The 23,252-nt window shown below is 34.3% G+C and overlaps 1 protein-coding gene across 3 annotated transcripts in view; it reads right to left on the bottom strand.

The window, feature by feature from the left end:
* Positions 1-23,252, bottom strand: part of Top3alpha (topoisomerase 3-alpha) — a 496,301-nt gene that overhangs the window by 300,126 nt on the left and 172,923 nt on the right. For all 3 annotated transcript variants that reach the window (XM_090411715.1, XM_090411714.1, XM_090411713.1), the window contains exons 13-14: positions 18,805-18,883; positions 16,260-16,370 (exon numbers count right to left, since the gene is read on the bottom strand). In XM_090411715.1, the coding sequence (XP_090267841.1) occupies positions 16,260-16,370; positions 18,805-18,883 (190 nt within the window). The remainder of the gene's footprint in view (positions 1-16,259; positions 16,371-18,804; positions 18,884-23,252) is intronic.

A 23,252-nucleotide genomic window follows, 5' to 3' on the forward strand; every position in this document is an offset into this window, starting at 1 on the left:
TCTTTTCATTTTTGATGTTCAGTGTTAGAAATACACATAACATGTAAAGTGTTTAGTATCATATAAGATGTCAATACATATACTGATGTATGTATTGACATATATGATTCATCTTGTAAACAGACGATGTAAACTCATCATCAAATTCCTGACATGTACCCTCAAGGGGTGTACAGGATATGATAGTACTACACGAAAAACTTACATCATTACTAACTACCTATCTACAATTTTCCTCCAAATCAATTTGTTACCTTTCAGGACTCCAACATTATCAGCTCTTATATTTCTATTTTCTAAGGCACTTTTTACTATATCAGTCCACCTATATCTTGGTCTTCCTCTGGGTCTTCTTCCTGCCAATTTGGCAGAGAACACTTGTTTTGCTAATCTTTCCTCTGCCATTCTGTTTAAGTGACCATATCACCTGAGATTAGCTTGGCTAATACATCCTGGATGTATATTTACTGACATAAACTTACAGCATCAATAAATACAGTATAGTACTGTAAATGTATTTTCATAATAACACTTTATTTTCTCTCACTTACTTTATTGTAAAAATACAGTATATATAATACATATAACATACAAAATATGTGTTAATCAACTGTTTATATCGAGGATTATTTTTAAGGCTTCCAGCCTTAAAAGCCCTTACCCCCTCCTTATGTTGTTGTTGTTGTTGTTGTTGTTCAAGGGTCAATGGTACTATTTAGTGTCCTGAACCAGCATAAAGCCACTGCTGACTACAACAACCTGATGGGAAGTCATCTGTCTCCAACATACAAATAGCCCAGACATAAAGTTTCACATGCAAACTTTTTTTTTTTTCTTGAATAAAGAATTAAAACAAGAATATAATTTCTTTTGGGTATAATATGGTTTCTAACCGTAGGAGAAAAATTACAACAACTATCTCTATGGCAGGAAAATATTTTTAAAAATTTCCTTATTTTTGGAGTATCATATTGAATTTCTATTTTATTTGGAATAAAGACCTTGAAAACTGACTCAAAATGTAATGTAAAATCTTTAAAGATTTAATATTTTGGATGAATGCTATCTTTCAGGATTGCTTAAGGGTCAAAACTAGATAAATGGAATGAGTCTTCGCCACTTAAAGCAATGTGGAGAACCAAGTGGAGCTTCTAACCAAATGTGACATTGTTGTGCTGCAATGACCAAATGAGAATGGGCTAGCAATTTGGGATTTAAATGAACAAACTTAGGGTCAAAGTTGTATAACTTGGAGGAGACCTCCACATAGCTTTTAAAGGAATACAGAGAACCGACCAAGGATTGTGCCTAATGTCCAATTATCACCTTCTCAGGTGCACCATGTCAGGTATCTACCTGAATACCAAACAAATGAGGATGGGCTGGCAATTTGGGAATTAGCCGACCAAATTGTATGCTTATCAGCTTAAACCAAAATATAGAAATATGGTAGAACATGGCAACATGGCAGAATTTCATGCCAGCTGGGGCTTCACCCAGTTAAACAAGGCTCCCATTGTTTTTGCCTAGGAACCAGGGTGAACAGCAAAAAGTCTGCTACTGGAACAAATCCTAAAATACACCCCAACTCAACATCACCAGAGTTCAAGATCGGTACTATCAACATAAGAAGCCTAAATGGCAAAGAAATGGAGCTAGCTGAGGAATTAGATAAGTACCAGATCAACATAATATGGGTGACTGAAACAAAAAACAAAAAAATTGGTGAAATCTTTCTGAGCAATAAATATAACATGTTATATTCAGGAAATGACAATCAAAGAAAAGAAGGAGTAGCCATAGTATTCAAAACTAAATACCAGGAAAAGAAGAAAGCATATAAAAAGTTACTGGCAAATAAGTCAGCTTGTGCTCTTAGAGAATACAGAGACAAATGTTAGAAATCTAAACACTGTGTAAAACTAGCTAAATAAAAGACATGAGAAGACTTTGGTAAGAACATTGAAAATAAATATCAAGGTGGCAAGATATTCTGGAGGTTGTTGAAGCTCAGAAATGGAGGAAAGAGTACTGTAAAAGGAATTAGAGATGATAAAGGTGACATAAAAACTGGAGAAAAAGATATACTTGAAGTATGGAGTAATTACTTCGAAAAGCAGCTAAATGAAATAATCAGTCATAGCACAGTGGTAAAAAATCCTCAACAGGGATGCGGTCAGAAATACATATCCATACTTGAAATAGAAAAAGCCAGAAATGTGGAAAGGAATCAGGAGTAGATGATATTCGACCAGAAATGTTCTAGTATGGAGGTATAAAAGTCTTGCAGTGGCTGCACTGCATAGTTTCAAAGGGGCCTGGACAGAGAGATGAATTTCATATGATATAGAGCTTCACAGTACCCATATATAAAAAGGTAAATAAAATTGAATGTGAGAATTACAGAGGTATTTCCCTACTGAGTGTTCCTGGCAAAATTTATGCCAGTATACTTGATAAACGGTTGAGAAGAATTGTGGAAGAAAAGCTTGGTGAAGAGCAAGCTGGATTCAGGCCAAATAGAGGCTGTCAGGATCAGATCTTCATTTCACAAGAAACAGTCGAGAAAGGATGGGAATATAATAAAGATCTGTATTTAAGTTTTGTTGATTTGGAAAAGGCATATGACAAGGTTCCAAGAGAGAAGCTATTCAATACGCTACAGTTATATCGTGTCAATGGGGCATTATATCAAGCAATAATTAGTCTGTATTTGAGTTGCAAGTCGGATGTACAGGAAGATGGTTTAATGTTAAATCTGGTGTGAGACAAGGATGTACATTATCCCCTCTGTTATTCATTATCTATATGGATCACATTATGAAGGAAAGTGGTATTAAACATGATATCAGAATTAGAGATGTTAATGTCTGCTCTTTGCTTCATGCGGACAATGTTATACTTCTGAATAAATCCGCTACAAGTTTGCAAGATTCCCTGACTAAATTGAATAACTGTTGTAATAGATATGGTATGAAGGTCAGCATTAAAAAGACAAAGATAATGAAAATAGGTAGAATTGTTGAAAATGTCAACTGTGTTGTGAATGGAGAACCTGTGGAACAAGTAAAAGATTTCAGCTACTTAGGCACACTACAAGTTTGCAAGATTCCCTGACTAAACTGAACAACTATTATAATAGATATGGTATGAAGGTCAGCATTAAAAAGACAAACACAATGAAAATAGGTAGAACTGTTGAAAATGTCAACTGTGTTGTGAATGGAAAACCTGTGGAACAAGTAAAACATTTCAGCTACTTAAGCACGATTTTTAGTGAAGATGGCAAATTAAATATGGAAACAGACAACAGAATCAACAAAGCTGGTATGATAGGAAGTCAGCTGAATAAATTCATATGGAAAAAGAGAGAAATTAGTCATAACACTAAAAATTAGCTGTATACAAGACAGTGTTCAAACTAGTTTTAACTTATGGATCTGAGGGCTGGGTCAGAAGTAAAACACCTGACGAAAGACTAGAGACCGCAGATATGAGAGTCCTGAGAAAGATTAGAGGCATGAACAGATGTCATCAATGGCAATATCATATTAAAAACGAGGATATTAGGAAAGAACTTGACATTGTCAGCATCCAGGAATGCATTAGCAGAGCTAATCTCAGGAGGTATGGTCACTTAAACAGAATGGGCAAGGAAAGATTAGCAAAACAAGTGTTCTCTGCCAGGTTGGCAAGAAAATGACCCAGAGGAAAACCAAGATATGGGTGGATTGATACGGTACAATGTGCGTTAGACAATAGATAAGATCTGATAATGATAATATTGGAGTCTTGACAAGTAATAGACTGATTTGGAGGAAAATTGTAGATAGGAAGTTGGTAATTATGTAAATTTTTCATGTAGTACTATCATATCCTGTACACTCCTTGAGGGTACATGTCAAGAATTTGATGATGATGAATTAAGCCTCTTCAATTGACTCCGGGTAGGATCTGATGTAAGAGGCCTATAAGTTGAACAGTCGAGAAGTGAAAGAGACATTTTTCTCTCATATTCCTTCCTATCTTGAATCACTACAGCCTTCCCCTTATCAGCTTTCGTAATAATTACATTATTGTTATTCTTCAGTGATTTTAATGCTTTAAACTCAGAGTAAGAAAGATTAGGACGAGGAGGATTGGCATTAAAAAGAATTTTTGCACATCCTTATCCCAAAAAACAGCCAACAGATTAACTTTTGAATGTGCAAAAATTCTTTTTAATGCCAAGCCTCCTCGTCCTAATCTTTCTTACTCTGAGTTTAAAGTATTGAAATCACTGAAGAATAACAATAATTTATTTATTACGAAAGCTGATAAGGGGAAGGCTGTAGTGATTCAAGATAGGAAGGAATATGAGATAAAAATGTCTCTTTTACTTCGCGACTGTTCAACTTATAGGCCTCTTACATCGGATCCTACCCGTAGTCAATTGAAGAGACTTAATTCTCTTATAGATAATGTATCTACATGGAATGAAGATCAAAAGAAAAAACTTAAAACCTTCTTTGGGTCGTCCACCTAGATTGTATGGTCTTCCAAAAGTTCATAAACCAGGCATTCCGTTAAGACCAGTCGTAGATTGTATAGGTTGCCCCACTTACAAAATCTCAAAAAAAAATTTTTTATCAAATTTACTCTGCTCTTCAACTAGAAGAACTGATACTTACATAAAAAATACTTTGGATTTCAAAAATAAAATTTCAGATCTTCATTTGGACGTTTCTAATATCATGATAAGTTTAGATGTTGTTTCTTTATTTACAAATGTGCCTCTTTCTGAAAGCATTGAATTACTACAACAGGAATTTCCTTCAGACATTGTAAACATATTTGATTTTGTAATACATTCTGGTTATTTTTCCTTTAAAAATAAGTTGTATCAACAAATTGAAGGAACAGCAATGGGCAATCCTCTTTCTCCTTCTATCTCCAATTTCTTTATGGAACATTTTGAACAACATTTCTCCCAGACCTACTCATTGGTTCAGATATGTCGATAACATTTTTGCTGTATATGGAATGGCTCTTCGGATGAACTTCAACAATTTCTCACTAAGTTAAACGCACTTCATCCTAGGATCAAGTTTACCCTAGAAGTAGAATGAAATAAGCAGTTAGCCTTTTTAGATCTTCTAATTCTTCGCCAACCAGATGGTAACCTACATTTCTCAGTTTATAGAAAGAAGACTCATACAGGCCATTATATCTATGCGGAATCTCATCACCCCCAGTCAAGAGGCAGGAACTATTAAAACACTGTTCATCGGGACCACTCCTTTTGTTCTTTAGACGATCTTTTACAGAAAGAACTACAATATATAACTTCTTCCTTTCTATCTAATGGTTATAAGAATTGCTTCATTAAAAGAACTTTGAGTAGTTTTAATATGTCTTCCTCTTCAAACACAGAAGAAATAACGCACATTCCTATCCCTTATGTACAAGGCATCAGTGAACGTATAGCAAAAGTTTTAAAACCACTGAATATTTTTGTTGCCTTTCGACCGTTTAGAAAAATCTCCACCTTTCTCACTTCTCCTAAGGACAAGCTTCCACATCTTAATCATCCAGGTGTCTACCAGATTCCGTGCTCTTGTGGATTATCTTATTTCAGACAAACTGGAAGATCTGCCTCTATTTGGCTAGAAGAACACCAATCTTATATTGAATACTTTAAACCTGAAAAGTCTGGACTTGCAGAACATGCCATCTTCACTAGACACAGAGTTCATTGGAGAAAGACAAGAGTTCTTCACAAAAGTCAGTTCCTCATGGAACACCTTTATAAAGAACCATGTGAAACTCTATTTCATTCTCCTAACTTAAACATATCCGACAGCTTACGTCTATCCCCTTTATGGGAGAGTGTACTTTACAAATCAGCTAATCTTTCCTAACTTTTTATTGTATTGATTTTTTTATTTTATTTTATTTTTTTATTCTTTTTTTTTTTTTTTTAGGAAATTTATTGACCTTTTTAGTTATCTTACACCAGCTACTTAGGTGGCGCTTTTTGGAATTGTCAGTTATTGTTTAATTTGAGCTTAATGTGTACTGAAGATGCCTGTGACACACAGGCAAAAAGTATACTAATAAATAATCTTTGTACGCGAGTTTTTTCCGTTATTAATTTTGTATCGATTTAATAATGTATTTATATTTGCTTGTAATATTTAATTTTATCATCAACAATCCTATATAATTCTCTTATTTTGTACAAAATATAATAAAAATCCATCTTGTAGCAGTTAGGAGGGCAAAGGACACTAGCAGCACTGTGTTTACCACAGTGTCATATTGCTACGTGCACAAGCATATGCATTCATAGTGAGATGAGAGCTATTAGCATAATGTGGCACTGTCCGTCACACAGCTCCACTGTTTTTTATATGCTGTTTGCGTCATGTTTACTCCGTCTCTTTAAATATTCTATTACAATTAAAGGATTTAATTGTAATAGAATATTTGTAAATAATAGAAAAATTGTAAATCCATTCCTTTAATTACAATTAAAGGAATGGATTTACAATTACTTAAATGGATTAAAGTAATTTTGAATTATACTAAACTGTATAATTTTATCAATAATAAACAATATTTTTTAATGTTTAATTTTTTTTTTAATTTTTACCATAATTTTGATATTTTATCCAAACTTGTATACACCGTACTTACAGTGTGTATGTATATTTCGAAAGTAGCAGCACCGCACGATTTCAAGCCACGAGCCGCCACTGGTAAGAAGGATAAAATGAGTAGGGATTAAGTGGATGACTAGCAATATAAAGCAGGAGCTGCAAAAAAAGAAAGCATCAGGGAAGGAATATAAACAACAAGGCGATCAGCATGCCCATGAGCAGTATAAAGCACAAGGAAGAAGGGTAACTTCTTGCTTGTGCCCATATAAATAATAATTTGCAACTTAATTGCTAGGAGCTTTCTTCTTTTCCAGGATTATTTCTCTAACTTCTTGTGTACACCATGGTGTTCTTATTTTTATCCTTGCAGAAAACTTCACCACATGTCTCCCTAGATGAATCAATCAATGTATTCTTCAGAGTTTGCAACTGAGACAGACTACAAGGTTTGGTTCTTGTTTTTGAAGTGTTTCATTTTTTACCTGAATGATTTCTGTACAGTTTAGCCTACAGTTTACCTATAAAAGCTGCTTACTTTTTAATTCTTTCAAAACATTTTTTCCCCAATGTGATATTCATTTTTATTCTACTTAAAGTTAAGTGATGACCACTTCCAATTTCACATCCTATGTATACTCTTGTATCCTAAAACCAGCATGATGATATTACTATCAACAATAACAAATAAAGTTTCTTATTTCTTGAGTCTTCTCTCTATATAAACCTGTGCAAATCTTCATCTTTATGTTTTATATATGGCAAAAATACACATATGCAATATTAATTCTGATCTTGGTATTGATGGTACCCATTTCAATCTCTAATCATCTTCCAAACCTCAGTGTACTTTTCCTGAAAGAAACTCAACTTTTAGCTTAGAATTAAGCTAATTACAATTAACAAGACTTCAGATGAAGGATAAATGGGACAGAAAGATGTGAATTGCTTTTAGCTTTTAATTTTTCAGGAAATGACAATGTACATAGAATATTAGTTAAAAACTTTAATCATCAACACCATCCTATATTTCGGCAATCTTACATTGTCATCTTCAGGGATCACAAAACAACGATATGTGCATGCAGGCACTAACACTAAGCAAATGAGGCTGAAGAAAGGCAAGTGAAGTCAGTCCTAGAGTCCTAAACATACCCCTCTAGCATGTTAAATTGGTTTGTCTTGGCCACTGGGCTGATGTTCTTAGAATGTAAGCTTCCCAAATTTGGGGCAGTCTCATGCACCCAAATTTGTTCAGGTTTGGGAGTTTTCAGAGCTGAGGCTGATTGAAGGAATAATCTTTCATACTTGTACTTGCTGTGGTGTAATAAAGTGGCCTTCTTCCAGTATTCTGTGGTGGGTGTTCAAATGCATGGTCAGCAAGTCCTGAGTGGCAGTATTGGTGAAACCAGATGTAGTCCTTGTGTTCGGATATCCTGATATTAGTTGTCCTGCCTGTTTGTCCATAATAGAACAGTTTGCAACTGCAAGGGACCTGGTCACTACTCCAGGTAGATCTAGGGAAAGTGTGTGAATTATTACCTTTCTTTTAGTATTGCATGATGATCAGCATTCATTTTAGAAATTATGAACTTTACAACTGTGTTATAAAAACTTTTAATTTCCCAACATTTCGATCTTCATATTAAGATCATCTGGAGCATATACAAATATACAGGAGAAGCTGAGTTATATTACATACAGTAAGCTAGAGAAACAATGATTAGATCACCAGTTATTCTACTAGCATGACCTCTAGTGAAAAATAAAATAATAATTATTATTTAGAAACTACATCAAGCTAAATTCTATTTATGATAACATGAATAAGCATTCTTTCTTATAGATAGTTTTCTTTCAGTAACAATGATGTCCTATTTATAGCATTACAATTGTTATTTTTGATTTAGGATCCTGGATTATCTATAATCCTGTTTATAGTTACTCTTAGAGTAACTATAAACAGGATTATAGATAATCCAGATTATAAATCCTATTTATAGCATTACAATTGTTATTTTTGATTTAGGATCCTGGATTATCTATAATCCTGTTTATAGTTACTCTTAGAGAGGAAGGTTCTGTGGGTCAAATATGTGCCTTCCATATGTTTGGGATTCTTAGCCATCATTATTGTTCAGATTGGGGTGGTTGATGATAATCTCATAATCTCACAGGGTTCCCTAAATTTGCGTTCATACTATGTTTTGGATTGATGTAGACAACTAGTGCTTTTCTAGTCAATTTTATGTAAGGTGTTCAAGGGCATGATCAGAAAGGCCAGCTTCACCATAATTATTATATTTAATGAGTCGTTTATGTTCTCTTTGTCTAATAGGAATTGTGCATCCTGTTTCCCCTATACATGGTATGTTACAGGTGCAATAAATATGGTATACTCCAGGGTAGGCCAGCGGAGGGAGTGGGTCTTTGGATGAGTTGAGTAAGCTTTTTAATTTTGCAGGAGGTTTAAAGGTGGCTTTGAGGTTGTATTTTTGTTTATTTGTTTATAATATTCTGTTTAATGTGAGCGATAACAACCAACCACAGTGAACAATAACAACCAACCACAGTGAACAATAACAACCAACCAGAAGCAAGAAACAACAGGAGCCACCAATCGCCTGCAGGTAATAACATAGTTAACCTATCCAACCATGCTTTAAACAAAAATGAACTCTCAGTACATAACAAAGGTCTAAATTTGCTGTAGCATCCAGATTGATAAACAAATTAGAATTTATTTGTAATATTGAAAGAGGCTTAAGATTCATCCCAAATAACATAGCAGACAAAATACATTTAGAAACCGCCAACATTTTAAATCATAACAAAACAGTAACAAGCAACTTAATGAAACACGAATTAGCAGTGTTGAAATCATTAAAATCAAATCCGAACATCGTAATAACTAGAATCAATACAGGAAGTGCCACCGTTATTTTAAACCGAACCATTCATTTAGAAAAAATGAATCTGCTAGTCTCAGACAATAATACATACCAACTCGTTAACTACAACCCAACCAATAAAATAAAAAAGAAATCAGAGAAACTACTTAAATCAATTACCACATGGACTGAAGATATGGTCAAATAACTATTCCAGCACTACGCTTGTTCCCCAAGAATTTACGGGCTACCGAAAATTCACAAATAAAACACACCACTACAGCCGATAGTCAAAGGGATAGATAGCCTGAATTATTACTTAGCCAAGAAATTAGCAGCAACACCCAAGGAGTTGGTAGGTCATTCTCCCTCCTACATCAGAAATACACAACACTTCATAAACATCATCAAAGACATTACATTAGAAAAAAGATGATTTATTAGTCAGTTTTGATGTCTCTGCCCTCTTTACGAATGTCCCAATCAATGATATAATTCTTCTTTTACAGAACAAATTCCCTCCAGATATCATGGTGCTCTTTGTGAATGTATTATGTTCTGGTTATTTTGTATGGCAAAATGTTTTCTACCTACAAAAAGAAAGCACAGCCATGGGCTCATCATTATCCCCCCCCCCCCCCCACCTACTGTTAACTTTTATATGGAACATTTTGAGCAACATGGTTTAGATTCCTCTCCTTTAAAACCCAAAGTCCGGCTTAGATACATTGACGATGTTTTCGCTATCTGGTCCCATGAAAGCCAGACACTAGACACATTCCTTAGCCACCTAAACAAACAATACAAATGCATACAGTTCACAACTGAGATTGAAAAACAGAACATACTTCCTTTTCTAGATACACTTATCACACATTTTCCTTCTGGCAATCTTTCCTTCACTGTTTACCAGAAACCGGCACATACTGGCCAATATATACACATAAACTCATACCACCACCCAACACAAAAACTTGGTGTCATTAATACTCTAAAAACCAGGGCTCTGAAGATCTGCTCCAGTGAACATGCACTGAAAGATGAATTTAAAGTTATCAGCAATACTTTTCAAAAAAACGGTTACAGCCAAAACACTATTAACAAAATTCTCTACAAGATCCCAATAAAAAACAAAGACAAACCAGACTACAATAAAACTATAACCATTCCTTACATTAAAGGGACATCAGATAAAATAAACAGAATACTACAAAAATACAACCTCAAAGCCACCTTTAAACCTCCTGCAAAATTAAAAAGCTTACTCAACTCCTCCAAAGACCCACTCCCTCCACTGGCCTACCCTGGAGTATACCATATTTACAGGGTGTTCGGGATAAATTTGACAGTTTCGTAAGGAAAAAGAAAATCTTCTTTGTATCTATTAAATTTAATGAATTGACAAAAAAACATTACAGGCAGAGTTAATTACAATACTATCAACAAGATTTACTCAAAATAACCACCATTAGCATCGATCACAGCTTCAATTCTGCTTCGGAACCTCGAACAAGCTGATGCTACAGTCTCCCTGGGAAGGGCCGCAAAAACTGTTTTAATTTTATCCATTAACTGGGCTTTTGTATTACTGGAAGTGCGATTGGTGTCTTTTTCAACTGCGCCCCATACAAAATAATCCATGGGGTTAAGGTCTGGGGAGTTTGGAGGCCAAACATTTGGACTGGTGAAGTCGTAGAAATTTTCAGACAACCATTTTTGACTTTTCCCAGAGGTGTGGCAAGGGGCCGAATCCTGCTGCCATACATACGGCCTACCATTGGCTACCCTTGTTATCCAGGGCTTGACTACAGTTAGCAACTCCACGAACAAAGCCCGAATTCCAATGCCAGGGTTCTTCAACACCTGTTCCTGCAGATTTGCGAGGAATTCTGCTGTACGAACGCAATCAGATCGTCTGCTAGGGATCTTTCTTCTTGCTACATCCTCGTAGTCACCATTGCAAGTCTCTAGTTCATGCCTGATTGTTTTTACTGTATTCAGGGAGCATTGGGCAGCAGTCGTAATATCCTTATTTTGATGGCGGGCACGAATCATCATGATACAAGTTATTCTCTTCCATGATTCAGGTGGGTTCCAGCTATCCATCCTTTCTGACATCTTGTATATGAATGAAGAAGGGTCCAAACTTTTAAATGAAAAGAAGTGTGTGTTAATACATGTAACTTACGGAAAAATATAATTAATTATAAATATGTCAAATTTATCCCGAACACCCTGTATTGCACCTGTAACATACCATATATAGGGGAAACAGGACGCACAATTCCTATCAGACAAAAAGAACATAAACGACACATTAAATTTAATAATAATTATGGTGAAGCTGGCCTTTCTGATCATGCCCTGAACACCTTACATAGAATTGACTGGAAAAGCACTAGTTGTCTACATCACGCCAAAACATAGTATGAACGCAAATTTAAGGAAGCCTGTGAGATTATCATCTACCACCTCAATCTGAACAATAATGATTGCTAAGAATCCCAAACATATGGAAGGCACAGTAGAATAACCAGTGATCTAATCATTGTTTCTCTAGCTTACTGTATGTAATGTAATTCAGCTTGTCCTGTATATTTGTATATGCTCCAGATGATGATCTTAACATGAAGATCGAAACGTCGAGAAATTAAAAGTTTTTATAACATGGTTGTAAAGTTTGTAAAATGAGTGTGAATTATTACAATAACAAAGTGGCAGGACTAGTTACATGGATTAAAAACAAGACAACAACCAATTAATCTGCACTTTAATATTGAAATTGGATTGGCACATGAATACTAGCAATAATGGTCCAACTTTTTTCTCTCTTTCTAAAGTCAAATGGAATCCACTTAAGATGAGCACTCTTTAAGAAGAAAATAACAATTGACTTCATTTCCTAAATACAATAAATAATAGCCCACAGGGTTCATTCCATCGACAGAAAGTCAAGTGACATAACAGATCACTAAAGTTCCTATCACTATGGTTCTCCATAGTTAAATAGAAACCGTTTTTATTTTGATTAATTTTGTGAAATACTTTGTTTCATTTCATCAGGAAATAACATGAATAAACTAAAAACGAAAAATCAAGTAATAATAGTTAACATGTAAAAAAACGTTTAATTTTCTTGACCAAAAAGCTCTGGGAAGACTTTTATTGGGATTATATTGATCAAATGTATATAATAAACAACTAAGTTATACCAACTAATTTCACCAACTAAGTCTGTTGGCATCTTCAGGGTACATAACTGATGTAATGCACTAAAAAGTAAAAAACTGTTACAAACTATAATCAACCGATTCCAATTATATTAAACAAAGAACAGAGCGCGTACAATACATTCACAGAACGTGGATGATATCACTTGTCAATCACTTTATCAATTCAGTTCTGGCAAGTTGAAGGATCTGATAAGGGTCTTCCAGATCACGGGCAAGATTAGTCCTTGGGCGCGTACAATATATTCATAGAGCGTGGATATCATCCACGCTCTATGAATGTATTGTACACGCTCTGTTCTTTGTTTAATATAATTGGAATCGGTTGATTATAGTTTGTAACAGTTTTTTACTTTTAAAGTGCCTTACATCAGTTATGTACCCTGAAGATGCCAACAGACTTAGTTGGTGAAACTAGTTGGTATAACTTAGTTGTTTATTATATACACTTGATCAATATAATCCCAATAAAAGTCTTTCCAATAGTTAACATTTCTAGAAAAATATTTTAAAATGTTGAAACAATGAAAAGCATGCATTTGCTATTATGCTGGTTCATAATAGCTTGGTTGCTGTAACATACTACTGTTACATATAGATGTATCATGATTGATTAAAGAAGACCAGACTTGATGTAAAATCATCCCTTGCTTTTTGTTACACTGTAGAGGATGCTTCATGATTTCAGCTGATTCTTTGAATACTCTTGAGTAAAAATGATAATCAATGTGGAGCATTTCAGTTTGTTACCATTTTACTTGGTATTTTGTTTCCATTGTATGTGCTACCAGCCCTGATTTGTGCTTTCTTTCATCCTCAACGTACTTGAAGTGTTCCAATCACGTATCTCACTAGATCTGCCGGTCAGTCCTATGTAGTGTAGACCACAATTGCTACTTATCTAGACACCTGGTTTTTTGAGTGACGGAAATGCTAACAGTTATTACTTGCTTTCTAGTTTTTAGTTCATTCATGTTATTTCATGATGAAGTGAAATAAAGTATTTCAGAAAACTAGTCAAAATTAAAACACAACTTCTATCTGTCAGATATGTTGCATAAGCTATCCTCATGGGAGCTTATGCAACAAGAAAAACCCATGGTAAATATTTACTTATAAAAAGTGAATAAATTTGAAAAACTGAGAATAAAACCAAAAACTGTTTAATGATGACAATGGTGTCATTCCTCTCTTTTTAAAACCTGTACTGGCAGTTCACTACTAAACATACATTAAGAATTTACTTATGCACAGAAGTAGCATTATTTAAACAACACACAGGACACACAAGATTCGAGCTTTCAAAAACTGACAGTCAGTCATATACACTTCACAGAGAATTATCTTCTCTCTCCCTGCAAACATCTAAAATAGCTTGGAGAGACTTTTCTATGAGAAATCAGAAAGCATCAGTACAGTATGGAAAGAAAAAACGAAGCAGCTTTTACACTTTATCAAAGAGAAACACTGCCACTCAATAAAATAGTTAAGTCCCCCAAAAAAGTAATCTGATCCTGAAATGAACATCCTTTCCTGTGGTTTCAATCTTGCGATATCTCCCAGTAAGGTTTCAAAATAAAATATTATGGCAAATGTGGAAAAAGGGGCTCCAAAGACTTCCAACAGATGCTGCACATTCAAACAGTCTCCCTACTTTTACAAGCAAAACCTTCTAAAAATAATATCCCAAAAATATAATTAATGTCCTTAAAAAACATTAAAAAGGACAAAAGCATTATAATATTGAAAGCTGATAAAGGCAACTCAACTGTCGTTTTGAGCTCTACAGAATACATAGTAAAAATGAAAACACTTCTAGAAGTCACAAACATCTATGAAAAGCTGGAACGAGATATTTCCATAATAAAAGTAATGACTTAATAATAAACATGTTGAACTCGTCTGAAGAAACAAAAATGCCCTAAATCAAGACATCTTCTTGTCCCAAGAATATATGGAGCCCCCTAAATTGCATAAGCAAGACTTGCTATTAAGACCAATTGTTGATGAAAGACACTCTCCAACTTCTTTACTATCTAAGCATCTAGAAAACCCAATAAACTTAAAAGAAAATTTTAAAAGTCGCTTTCTGTTGAGTCTACCGACTCAACAAAATCTCTGAATATCTGAAACCTCCACATCTGCCACTCAAAAAAACCAGGTGTCTACAAGATCAGTTGCAATTGTGGTCTACACTACATAGGACAGACTGGAAGATGTGGTCGGATATGCTGATTTGAACACTTCAACGGCACTGAGAATGAAAGAAAGCATAAACAAGACTTGCTATTAAGACCAATTGTTGATGCAAGATACTCTCCAACTTCTTTACTATCTAAGCATCTAGTAAACCTACTAAAGCTCACATCAGATAAAATCCTCTAATACACGTGGGCTGTTCAATAAGTAATAAGACTAATTTTACTGTGGCGAAACCACTCATCACAATATTAATTTCTGTGGAATAAAGAAATGTTGCTGTATGTATTAACAAAAGAGGTTGATAGATAGTGTATACGGGCTGATGTCACAGAGTGTCATGTGACTAAACGCAAGTGCTCATCAGCACGCCTACAAGGTACAACCAGTCTTTGTAATGGAAGCATCCTTGGAACAGCGTTATGCGATTAAATTTTGTGTGCGTTTGCAAAAATCGGCATCGGACACTTTTAACATGAACAGTTCATTTGTTTGCGGATGATGCGAAGTTGGGTAGGGCAATAGTGAATGCAGATGACGTCAAAATTTTGCAGGATGATTTGGATAGATTGGAGGTCTGTGCTAAGGAGAATGGATGTCAGTTTAATAATCAATTTAATAATAGTAATAATCAAGTCTAGTCTCCTTAATCCATCACAACACACTTGTGTCTACTAGTAGTATGTTACAGCAACCCACAAACCAGCATCCAGCATAATAGTGAATGCACACTTTTCATTGTTTAAATGTTTTCAAATATTTTCACTAGAAATGTTAACCATTACTACTTGCTTCCTAGTTTTTAGTTTATGCATGTTATTTCCTGATGAAATGAAACAAAGTATTTCATGAAACTAGTGAAAGTAAAAACAGTTTCTATTTGGCATCTTTGATTGTGGTTTTATACAGGAAGAAAGAGTTCTAAAAATGTCATATCCCACAGAAACCCACACAACAAAAAGTTAAAACTTGCTTCCTAGTTTTTAGTTTATGCATGTTATTTCCTGATGAAATAAAACAAAGTATTTCATGAAACTAGTGAAAGTAAAAACAGTTTCTATTTGGCATCTTTGATTGTGGTTTTATACAGGAAGAAAGAGTTCTAAAAATGTCATATCCCACAGAAACCCACACAACAAAAAGTAATGTTATGTTCCATGCAAAATTCTGGAAGACAATGTTAACTAAAGTGAATTATCATATCTCACATAAATAGAATAAATAATTGAAAATGCTACTACCTCTTGAGAGATCTGACAAAATGATAAACAAATAATAACTGAAAAGTTATCTAAATATACCTTCAACTAATCCCATGCCAAGTTCTCCAGGTACAAATTTGCCATCGTTAACTCCAACATACATTCTTGCTTTGATGGTTTCTATATGATCAGCATGAGTAGCATCAGTCCCTGCAAATTATAAAATAGTATAAAATAAAAACAAGTAGCAGGTGGAGATTTGAACTTGTAATAAATGAAAACTGCTAGAAGATATATATATATATATATATATATATATATATAAAAAACTACACTCAAAAATAATTATATCAAATTATATATCATCTTCAGAGGAAGGTCACTTTGCGAGAGAGAGAAGGAGGGAAGGAACAGCCGTACCTGCTTTCTCATACAATAATTGCCCTCTGACAGGAATCTAGAAATTTGTCCTAATGGAAGATTCTGTTATACAGGCAACACAGTTTATCCACAGGTTCTGGTGACAAATATTTTACCACCTCATAATAGATATCATTTGGTCCTAAAGCACTTTCTTGACATTAAAGTAAAGCTATTTTTATGCAGAAAGTTTTCGGCATTGAGACCACATTATAATATAAATAAAGATATAGGACGCATGATACCACAGAATGTAATAGCAACAACTAGCAATGTCCCAACACACATACAGTAACGAATTTACCTTTTGTATTCTTGTTTATCAATTATATTTAACAAACAACAAATTACACAATAACCAGAGTAATTAGCTGTAATGAAATGAAAGTACAAATATTTCGTAAAAAAAATAACAGTACTTTATTATAGCACAGAAACAAGCAAATCAAAGAAACGGGAATATAAGGTACATACAACAATCAGTTTACTAATTAAAAACTGTTGCCACGTTCTAGAAATTAATATATTAATAAATAATATTATTAAAACTATTTTTGATGGTTATGTAAAATGAGAGTCTCCTAACCTTTTCGGAGAGAGAGAGAGACAATCATTCTGATGCAGATTTGAACAATGTAAAAGGGCTTCGCAACTTTCTTTGAAAAGGTGTTCATATTTAAAACTGCTTCTATGGAGAAGATGAGCTTCATCCCACCAGATACTGTGTTTAGTGTCAATACTATGTTGTGCCAGAACAGACTTTTGGGGTTTCATGTATTCAATATAATATTGATGTTCATTAATCTTTTTTCCACAGAACGGTTCTGTCTGCCAAAATATATTAGATTACATTTACAAGGTATCTGGTGAATGCCAGCTAATGATATAGGTGGCATTTTGTCTTTTGAAGATGGCAACAGATGAGAAATTTTGTTGATAGGAAAATATGTGGGAATAAGGTGATACTTTTTCAAAATTCTACCAACAGGTTCACAGATACCAGAAATATAAAGGATTGGAATCCTGCTGTCTGTTGAAGAATCCTTCGATTGTGTTGGAACATAGGAGTCAATTATTTGCTGGAGTTGATGAGGATTGTAACCATTTAATGAATTCAAGTTTTAATACAAATTTTTGTTGTAAGCTTGAGGAAGAGGAGCATACATTATGTGCTCTATTAATTAAAGACTTGATAACACCGATTTTTTGAGAGGTGTGGTGAGCAGACTTTTGATGAGTGTATCTGCTAATTTCAATAAACACTGGTTGAAAAATTACCAGAGGCTATGCGCGTAAGAAAGATGTCTAAGAATGGTAAACTACCAGCCTTTTCTTTTTCCATAGTGAATTGAATGCATGGATGAAGGCTATTGATCCGTTGTAGAAAAGTGATAAGTTAATTTTCAGAACAACAAAAACATCATCAATATAATGAAACCAATGAGAATCTTTCAGATGGTTCAAAAATAGTTTGCCAAAAGTGGAGACAGAGGGCTACCTATGGCAGTGTCTTCAACCTGTTTATAGATCTTGTTTTTCCAGCTGAAATATCCTGATTCTATAACAAATTCAAAAATCCTCGCAATATCAGGAGGGTAAACATCATAGTAAATTAACAGTGCAACTGCTAAATATAATTTTTAATTTGTTGTTTATAGTCATGCCACAGGTACCTTTAAAAATTAAAAATTGTATTTAACAGTTGTGAAGTTATCAAAAAACCTCTCATATGTGTAATTAATTGTTAATAGGCTTCTGTTGTGTAAAACTTTTATGTACCACTACTCCTGTAGATGTAACTTACGATGTATTAAACTTATTGGGTTTTAATTGTTTATTTTTTATTAAAATCCTTATTTATATTATAATGTGGTCTCAATACCAAAAACTTCCCACAGAAGAACTGCTAAACCACAGAAACTTACATTTATAAAGCTATTTTTAATTCAGGATGTTCAAGAAAGAACTTTCTTGAATGACTTAGTGAAGTGTTTCAGATCATCTAAAGAGAAATTGATATTTTTCTTCCTTGTTTAGGGCTAGAAATTTGGGAAACACAAATTCAGCACAGAAAGAAAAGGTCACAATTACAACTGAGTTCCCCCCCGCCCCTTTCCAAAACTAAGACTTTCAAGTTATTAAAGTTTCACAATGAGAAATTCATATAAAATCCAGTGAAATATAGATTTTAAAAAAAATAAATTAAATAAAATAAAATTATTACCAATGCCATGTTTTTCCATAAGTGCAATGAGATCAGCTTCTGTAAGCAAAGAGGGAGGAGTGGTTTCACCATCAACCATCTAAAAATATATTCACACTGTAAGACTGAAATATATCTAAAACTGACAACATATTAAAACTGTTAACAAAAGCAAGATTAAATTCCACAAGCATCAATTTTTCCCTTTCAACATTGGATCACCTAACTATGATTCATATTCATGCATTAATTTTTAAATACTAACTTTTGAAATTATTTTTAGATACTGTCCAACCACACATGTGAGAACCTTGGCTAGCAAGGTGCCAAGAAGAGTCAATTCATGTTGAAAGGGAGAAAGGGATAAGGTGATGTACAACATATGAAATCATGTACTCTATACATAAAATTTTCCAACTGTTGTACAAGCAAAATAGTTACCACTTTAAAAACTAAAATTTTCATAAAAGAAAAGCTAATTTTCCAACATATAATAATAAACACACATCATTGATTACACTATTATCTGGATGGATTTGCCTTCTTCTGCCATTCTGTGGTTGGACAGTAATAGTTCTGATTCACCAACCACTATGGACATTATAAATAACAGCCATTTTTTTTTTGTAACTGAAATAATTTATATGATTCTAAAAAATATTTCTGGGTGCTGAATTCATATCAGCAATTCATAAAATTCCATTAAGTAAGAATTTCATTTTATTTATTTATTTTTTTTTACAGATATACTTTTCATATGCATGCCTTGTTGGAATACTTTATCATGTATTAGCAAAAGTACTAAATTTTAAGTTCATGTCACTTAATTGCCTTTTGCAGCTGTTATAAACTGTCTTGAGATTCACAGGGAGTTTGAAAATGAAGGGAAAGTGGTGTGAACATGTCTGAACCTAACTTACAACAATTACTTGAACATAAACTTAGTCTGTTAAAGTTCTTTTCATCAGCACATCTTTGAATCTCTCATTTCTTTAAGTTTTATTTATTTATTCATATGGAGTTTCCTCCCTTTTTTCCCCCGTCCCTATTGGGGCAAGTTGAGCCCCCTCATGGGGGGGTTAAGTATTTATGGCTGTAAATTCTGTTCAGTCTGTTCATGGGGCCAGTTTACCTGCTTGTGGGACGAAAAACCCCAGATAAACTGGGAGAAAAAACCCTGCTGTATATGCCCAAGACCTTGACTATGGCTGAGGAAGATCCTTAAGCTCCTCACGTCGGTGACGGGAATCAAACCTAGGACACTCCTTCCCCAGGCATATGGTTGTGAAGCGCAAAGTCACTAGGCTAACTGCGCAGACATTTCTTTAAGTTAACATTATGTCACATTTAAAATGTAGAGATTATAAAAATGACACAGACTGCTTTTGGTATATCAACATCGTCCATTTTTAAGTGTTAAGCAAAGACACATCAGTCATGCAGCAAAGACTGTATGCTTTTCATTACTCTGGATGTGAAATAGGAGATCAAGAGAAAAAAAAAAAAAAAAAAAAAAAAGTGAGGTAATCATTATTGCTATAAGTTTGTAAAGTTACTGTAATGGATTTAAGGAGATTCCAATCTATGACTCTAAATGCCAATGATCTGAAGAGAACTAAAAGATCATGCAATGAACTTCTACTTCAGTTTAACTAATGCATCTGGATTTTCTATGAAAAACGAACATTTTATGCTACATCAAAACTTACATTCGTCTTCTTCATAAGACTAGCTTCTTTCTTTAGATCTTCCAGTACTAGCTCTGCCTTCATTGCAAAACTGTAGTAAATACATGATGAACCTTCTGCTTGAAGGTTCATCATGTATTTACTATCATCATCATCATCCAATGAAAGCATTTATGAAGTTGTAAACAAACCTGATTAAAAAAATGAAATGAAATAATCTTAAATTGAAAGTCAAATGGCTATTTTTCTGGCATCCTTAATAATAATTAAGGGGATACAAATCCCTTGTTGTTCAACTGCCAGTAAGCAAAACTCCAAGATCGAGAACTACGAATCTATGAGTTTCATATATACCGAAAAACTATCGGCGAACCCAAGTGTAAATGACCACTTGGTACAACACCAAGGCAACTCGAAGCAAAGGTGGAGCAAGCTCCCTCGCTATCCTTGATATTTTCTCATAATGTAAAAACACAGCCCCTAGGGGATGTAATACTGTAATTACATTATGAGGAGAGGTCACCACCCAGACTGGTTTCAACCTTTTTTGAGGTCTCATCAGTGAGTAGGTAGACCTGGAAGATCTACCTACTCACTGGAAGTGAAAAGAACTTACATACCTTTACTATATGAATGCCATAAAGGTGTGTTTGTATATTATAACATAAATTGAAAGTCAAACGGCTATTTTTCTGGCATCCTTAATAAAATTAAGGGGATACAAGTCCCTTGTTGTTCAACTGCCAGTAAGCAAAACTCTAAGATCAAGAACTACGAATCTAGGAGTTTCATATATACCAAAAAACTATCAGCAAATCCAAATGTAAATGAGCACTTGTGTTTTTACATTATGAGAAAATATCAAGGATAGTGAGGGAGTTTGCTCCACCTTTGCTTCGGGTTGCCTTGGTGTTGTACTACCAAGTGGTCATTTACACTTGGATTCACTGATAGTTTTTCGGTATATATGAAACTCATAGATTCGTAGTTCTTGATCTTAGAGTTTTGCTTACTGGCAGTTGAACAACAAGGGATTTGTATCCCTTTAATTATTATTAAGGGTGCCAGAAAAATAGCCGTTAGACTTTCAATTTATGTTATAATATACAAACACACCTTTATGGCATTCGTATAGTAAAGGTATGCAAGTTCTTTTCACTTAAACCTTGTTATCTTCCAGGTCTACCTACTCACTGATGAGACCTCAAAAAAGGTTGAAACCAGTCTGGGTGGTGACCTCTCCTCATAATGTAATTACAGTATTACATCCCCTAGGGGCTGTGTTTTTACATTATGAGAATGTATCAAGGATAGCGAGGGAGCTTGCTCCACCTTTGCTTCGAGTTGCCTTGGTGTTGTACCAAGTGGTCATTTACACTTGGATTTGCCAATAGTTTTTCGGATCTACAGCAATGGAACTTAATTAGCTCCAGGAACAAACATTTCAGTTTTGAGAAATAAACATATCCTTATTTTATATTTAAGGACAAAGAATGGAATTTGTTTCTCCCATGATGGAGATGGATTTTCAAGTCTATGGGTTGAAAGATTGGGCTGTTTGGGATTCTTCAAAAATGCTTACAAGCAGTTTTGTTACATAATAGCAATCAGTAAACCTTCCATAACTTTCACATATATAATAAAAATGAAGTAGACTTCTAACAATATGTCCAAGGTGATGAATATTTGCAGTGATTTAAAAAAGAACTGCATTATTCTGGGTATGAAAGAGGACTTACAAAATCTGTGTTTTGTGCCAATGGGGCAGCAAAGCATGGAACATTATATCAAAAAATCTGGCGTACCCAAAAAGATTTTCCATTAGAAAAAGAGACCATAAACATACAAGTCCCTTGAACTCCATGAAAATGCTTCTGCTATCACTGTATATTAAACTGAGTCTCACAAAAATTTTTGTTAAAGCGGCAGACAAAAATCGCAGTACATTCCTATACCTCATTGTGAAATTTCCAAACATCATCATCATCAAATTCCTGACGTGTACACCCTCAAAGGGTGTACAGAATATGATAGCATTACATAAACAACTTACATCATTACTAACTTCCTATCTACAATTTTCCTCCAAATCAATCTATTACTTGTCAAAACTCAGACATTATCAGATCTTATATTTCTGTCTTCTAAGACACTTTTTACTGTATCAATTCACTTATATCTTGGTCTTTCTCCTGACAACCTAGCAGAGAACACTTGTTTTCCTAATCTTTCCTCACCCATTCTGTTTAAGTGCCCATACCACCTGAGACTAGCTCTGCTAAAACATTCCTGGATGCTAACAATATCAAGTTCTTTTCTAATATCCTCGTTTTTTATATGATATTGGCATTGATATCATCTGCTCACGCCCCTAATCTTTCTCAGGACTCTCATATCTGCAAGATCTCTAGTCTTTGGTCAAGTGTTTTATTTCTGACCCAACTTTCAGATCCTATGTTAAAACTGGTTTAAACACTGTCTTGTATACATCTAATTTAGTGTTTTGACTAATTTCTCTCTTATTCCATATAAATTTCTCTTATTTCCATATAACCACTCGACTAGCCAGGCTGGCTGAGTGGCTAGCGTATCTGTGGCAAAAGGCTGTGGGTTCGAATCCGGCCGTGGGCATGGATGTTTGTGATTGTTTATAAAAATACTAGTGGTGGTAGTCGTGGTAGATGGTGTCGGTGAAGTTGCGGTCAGTTGGTGGATGGAGTGGTGGAAACATAGTTGTAGAGCGGGTGTCCTCCCTTGATGAGTCTTTAGATGAAATGTCAA

The sequence above is a fragment of the Typopeltis vanoorti genome, chromosome 21 (assembly GCF_054136105.1).
Source record: "Typopeltis vanoorti isolate ZY-2024b chromosome 21, IOZ_Tvanoo_1.0, whole genome shotgun sequence".
In the NCBI taxonomy this organism is placed as follows: domain Eukaryota; kingdom Metazoa; phylum Arthropoda; class Arachnida; order Uropygi; family Thelyphonidae; genus Typopeltis; species Typopeltis vanoorti.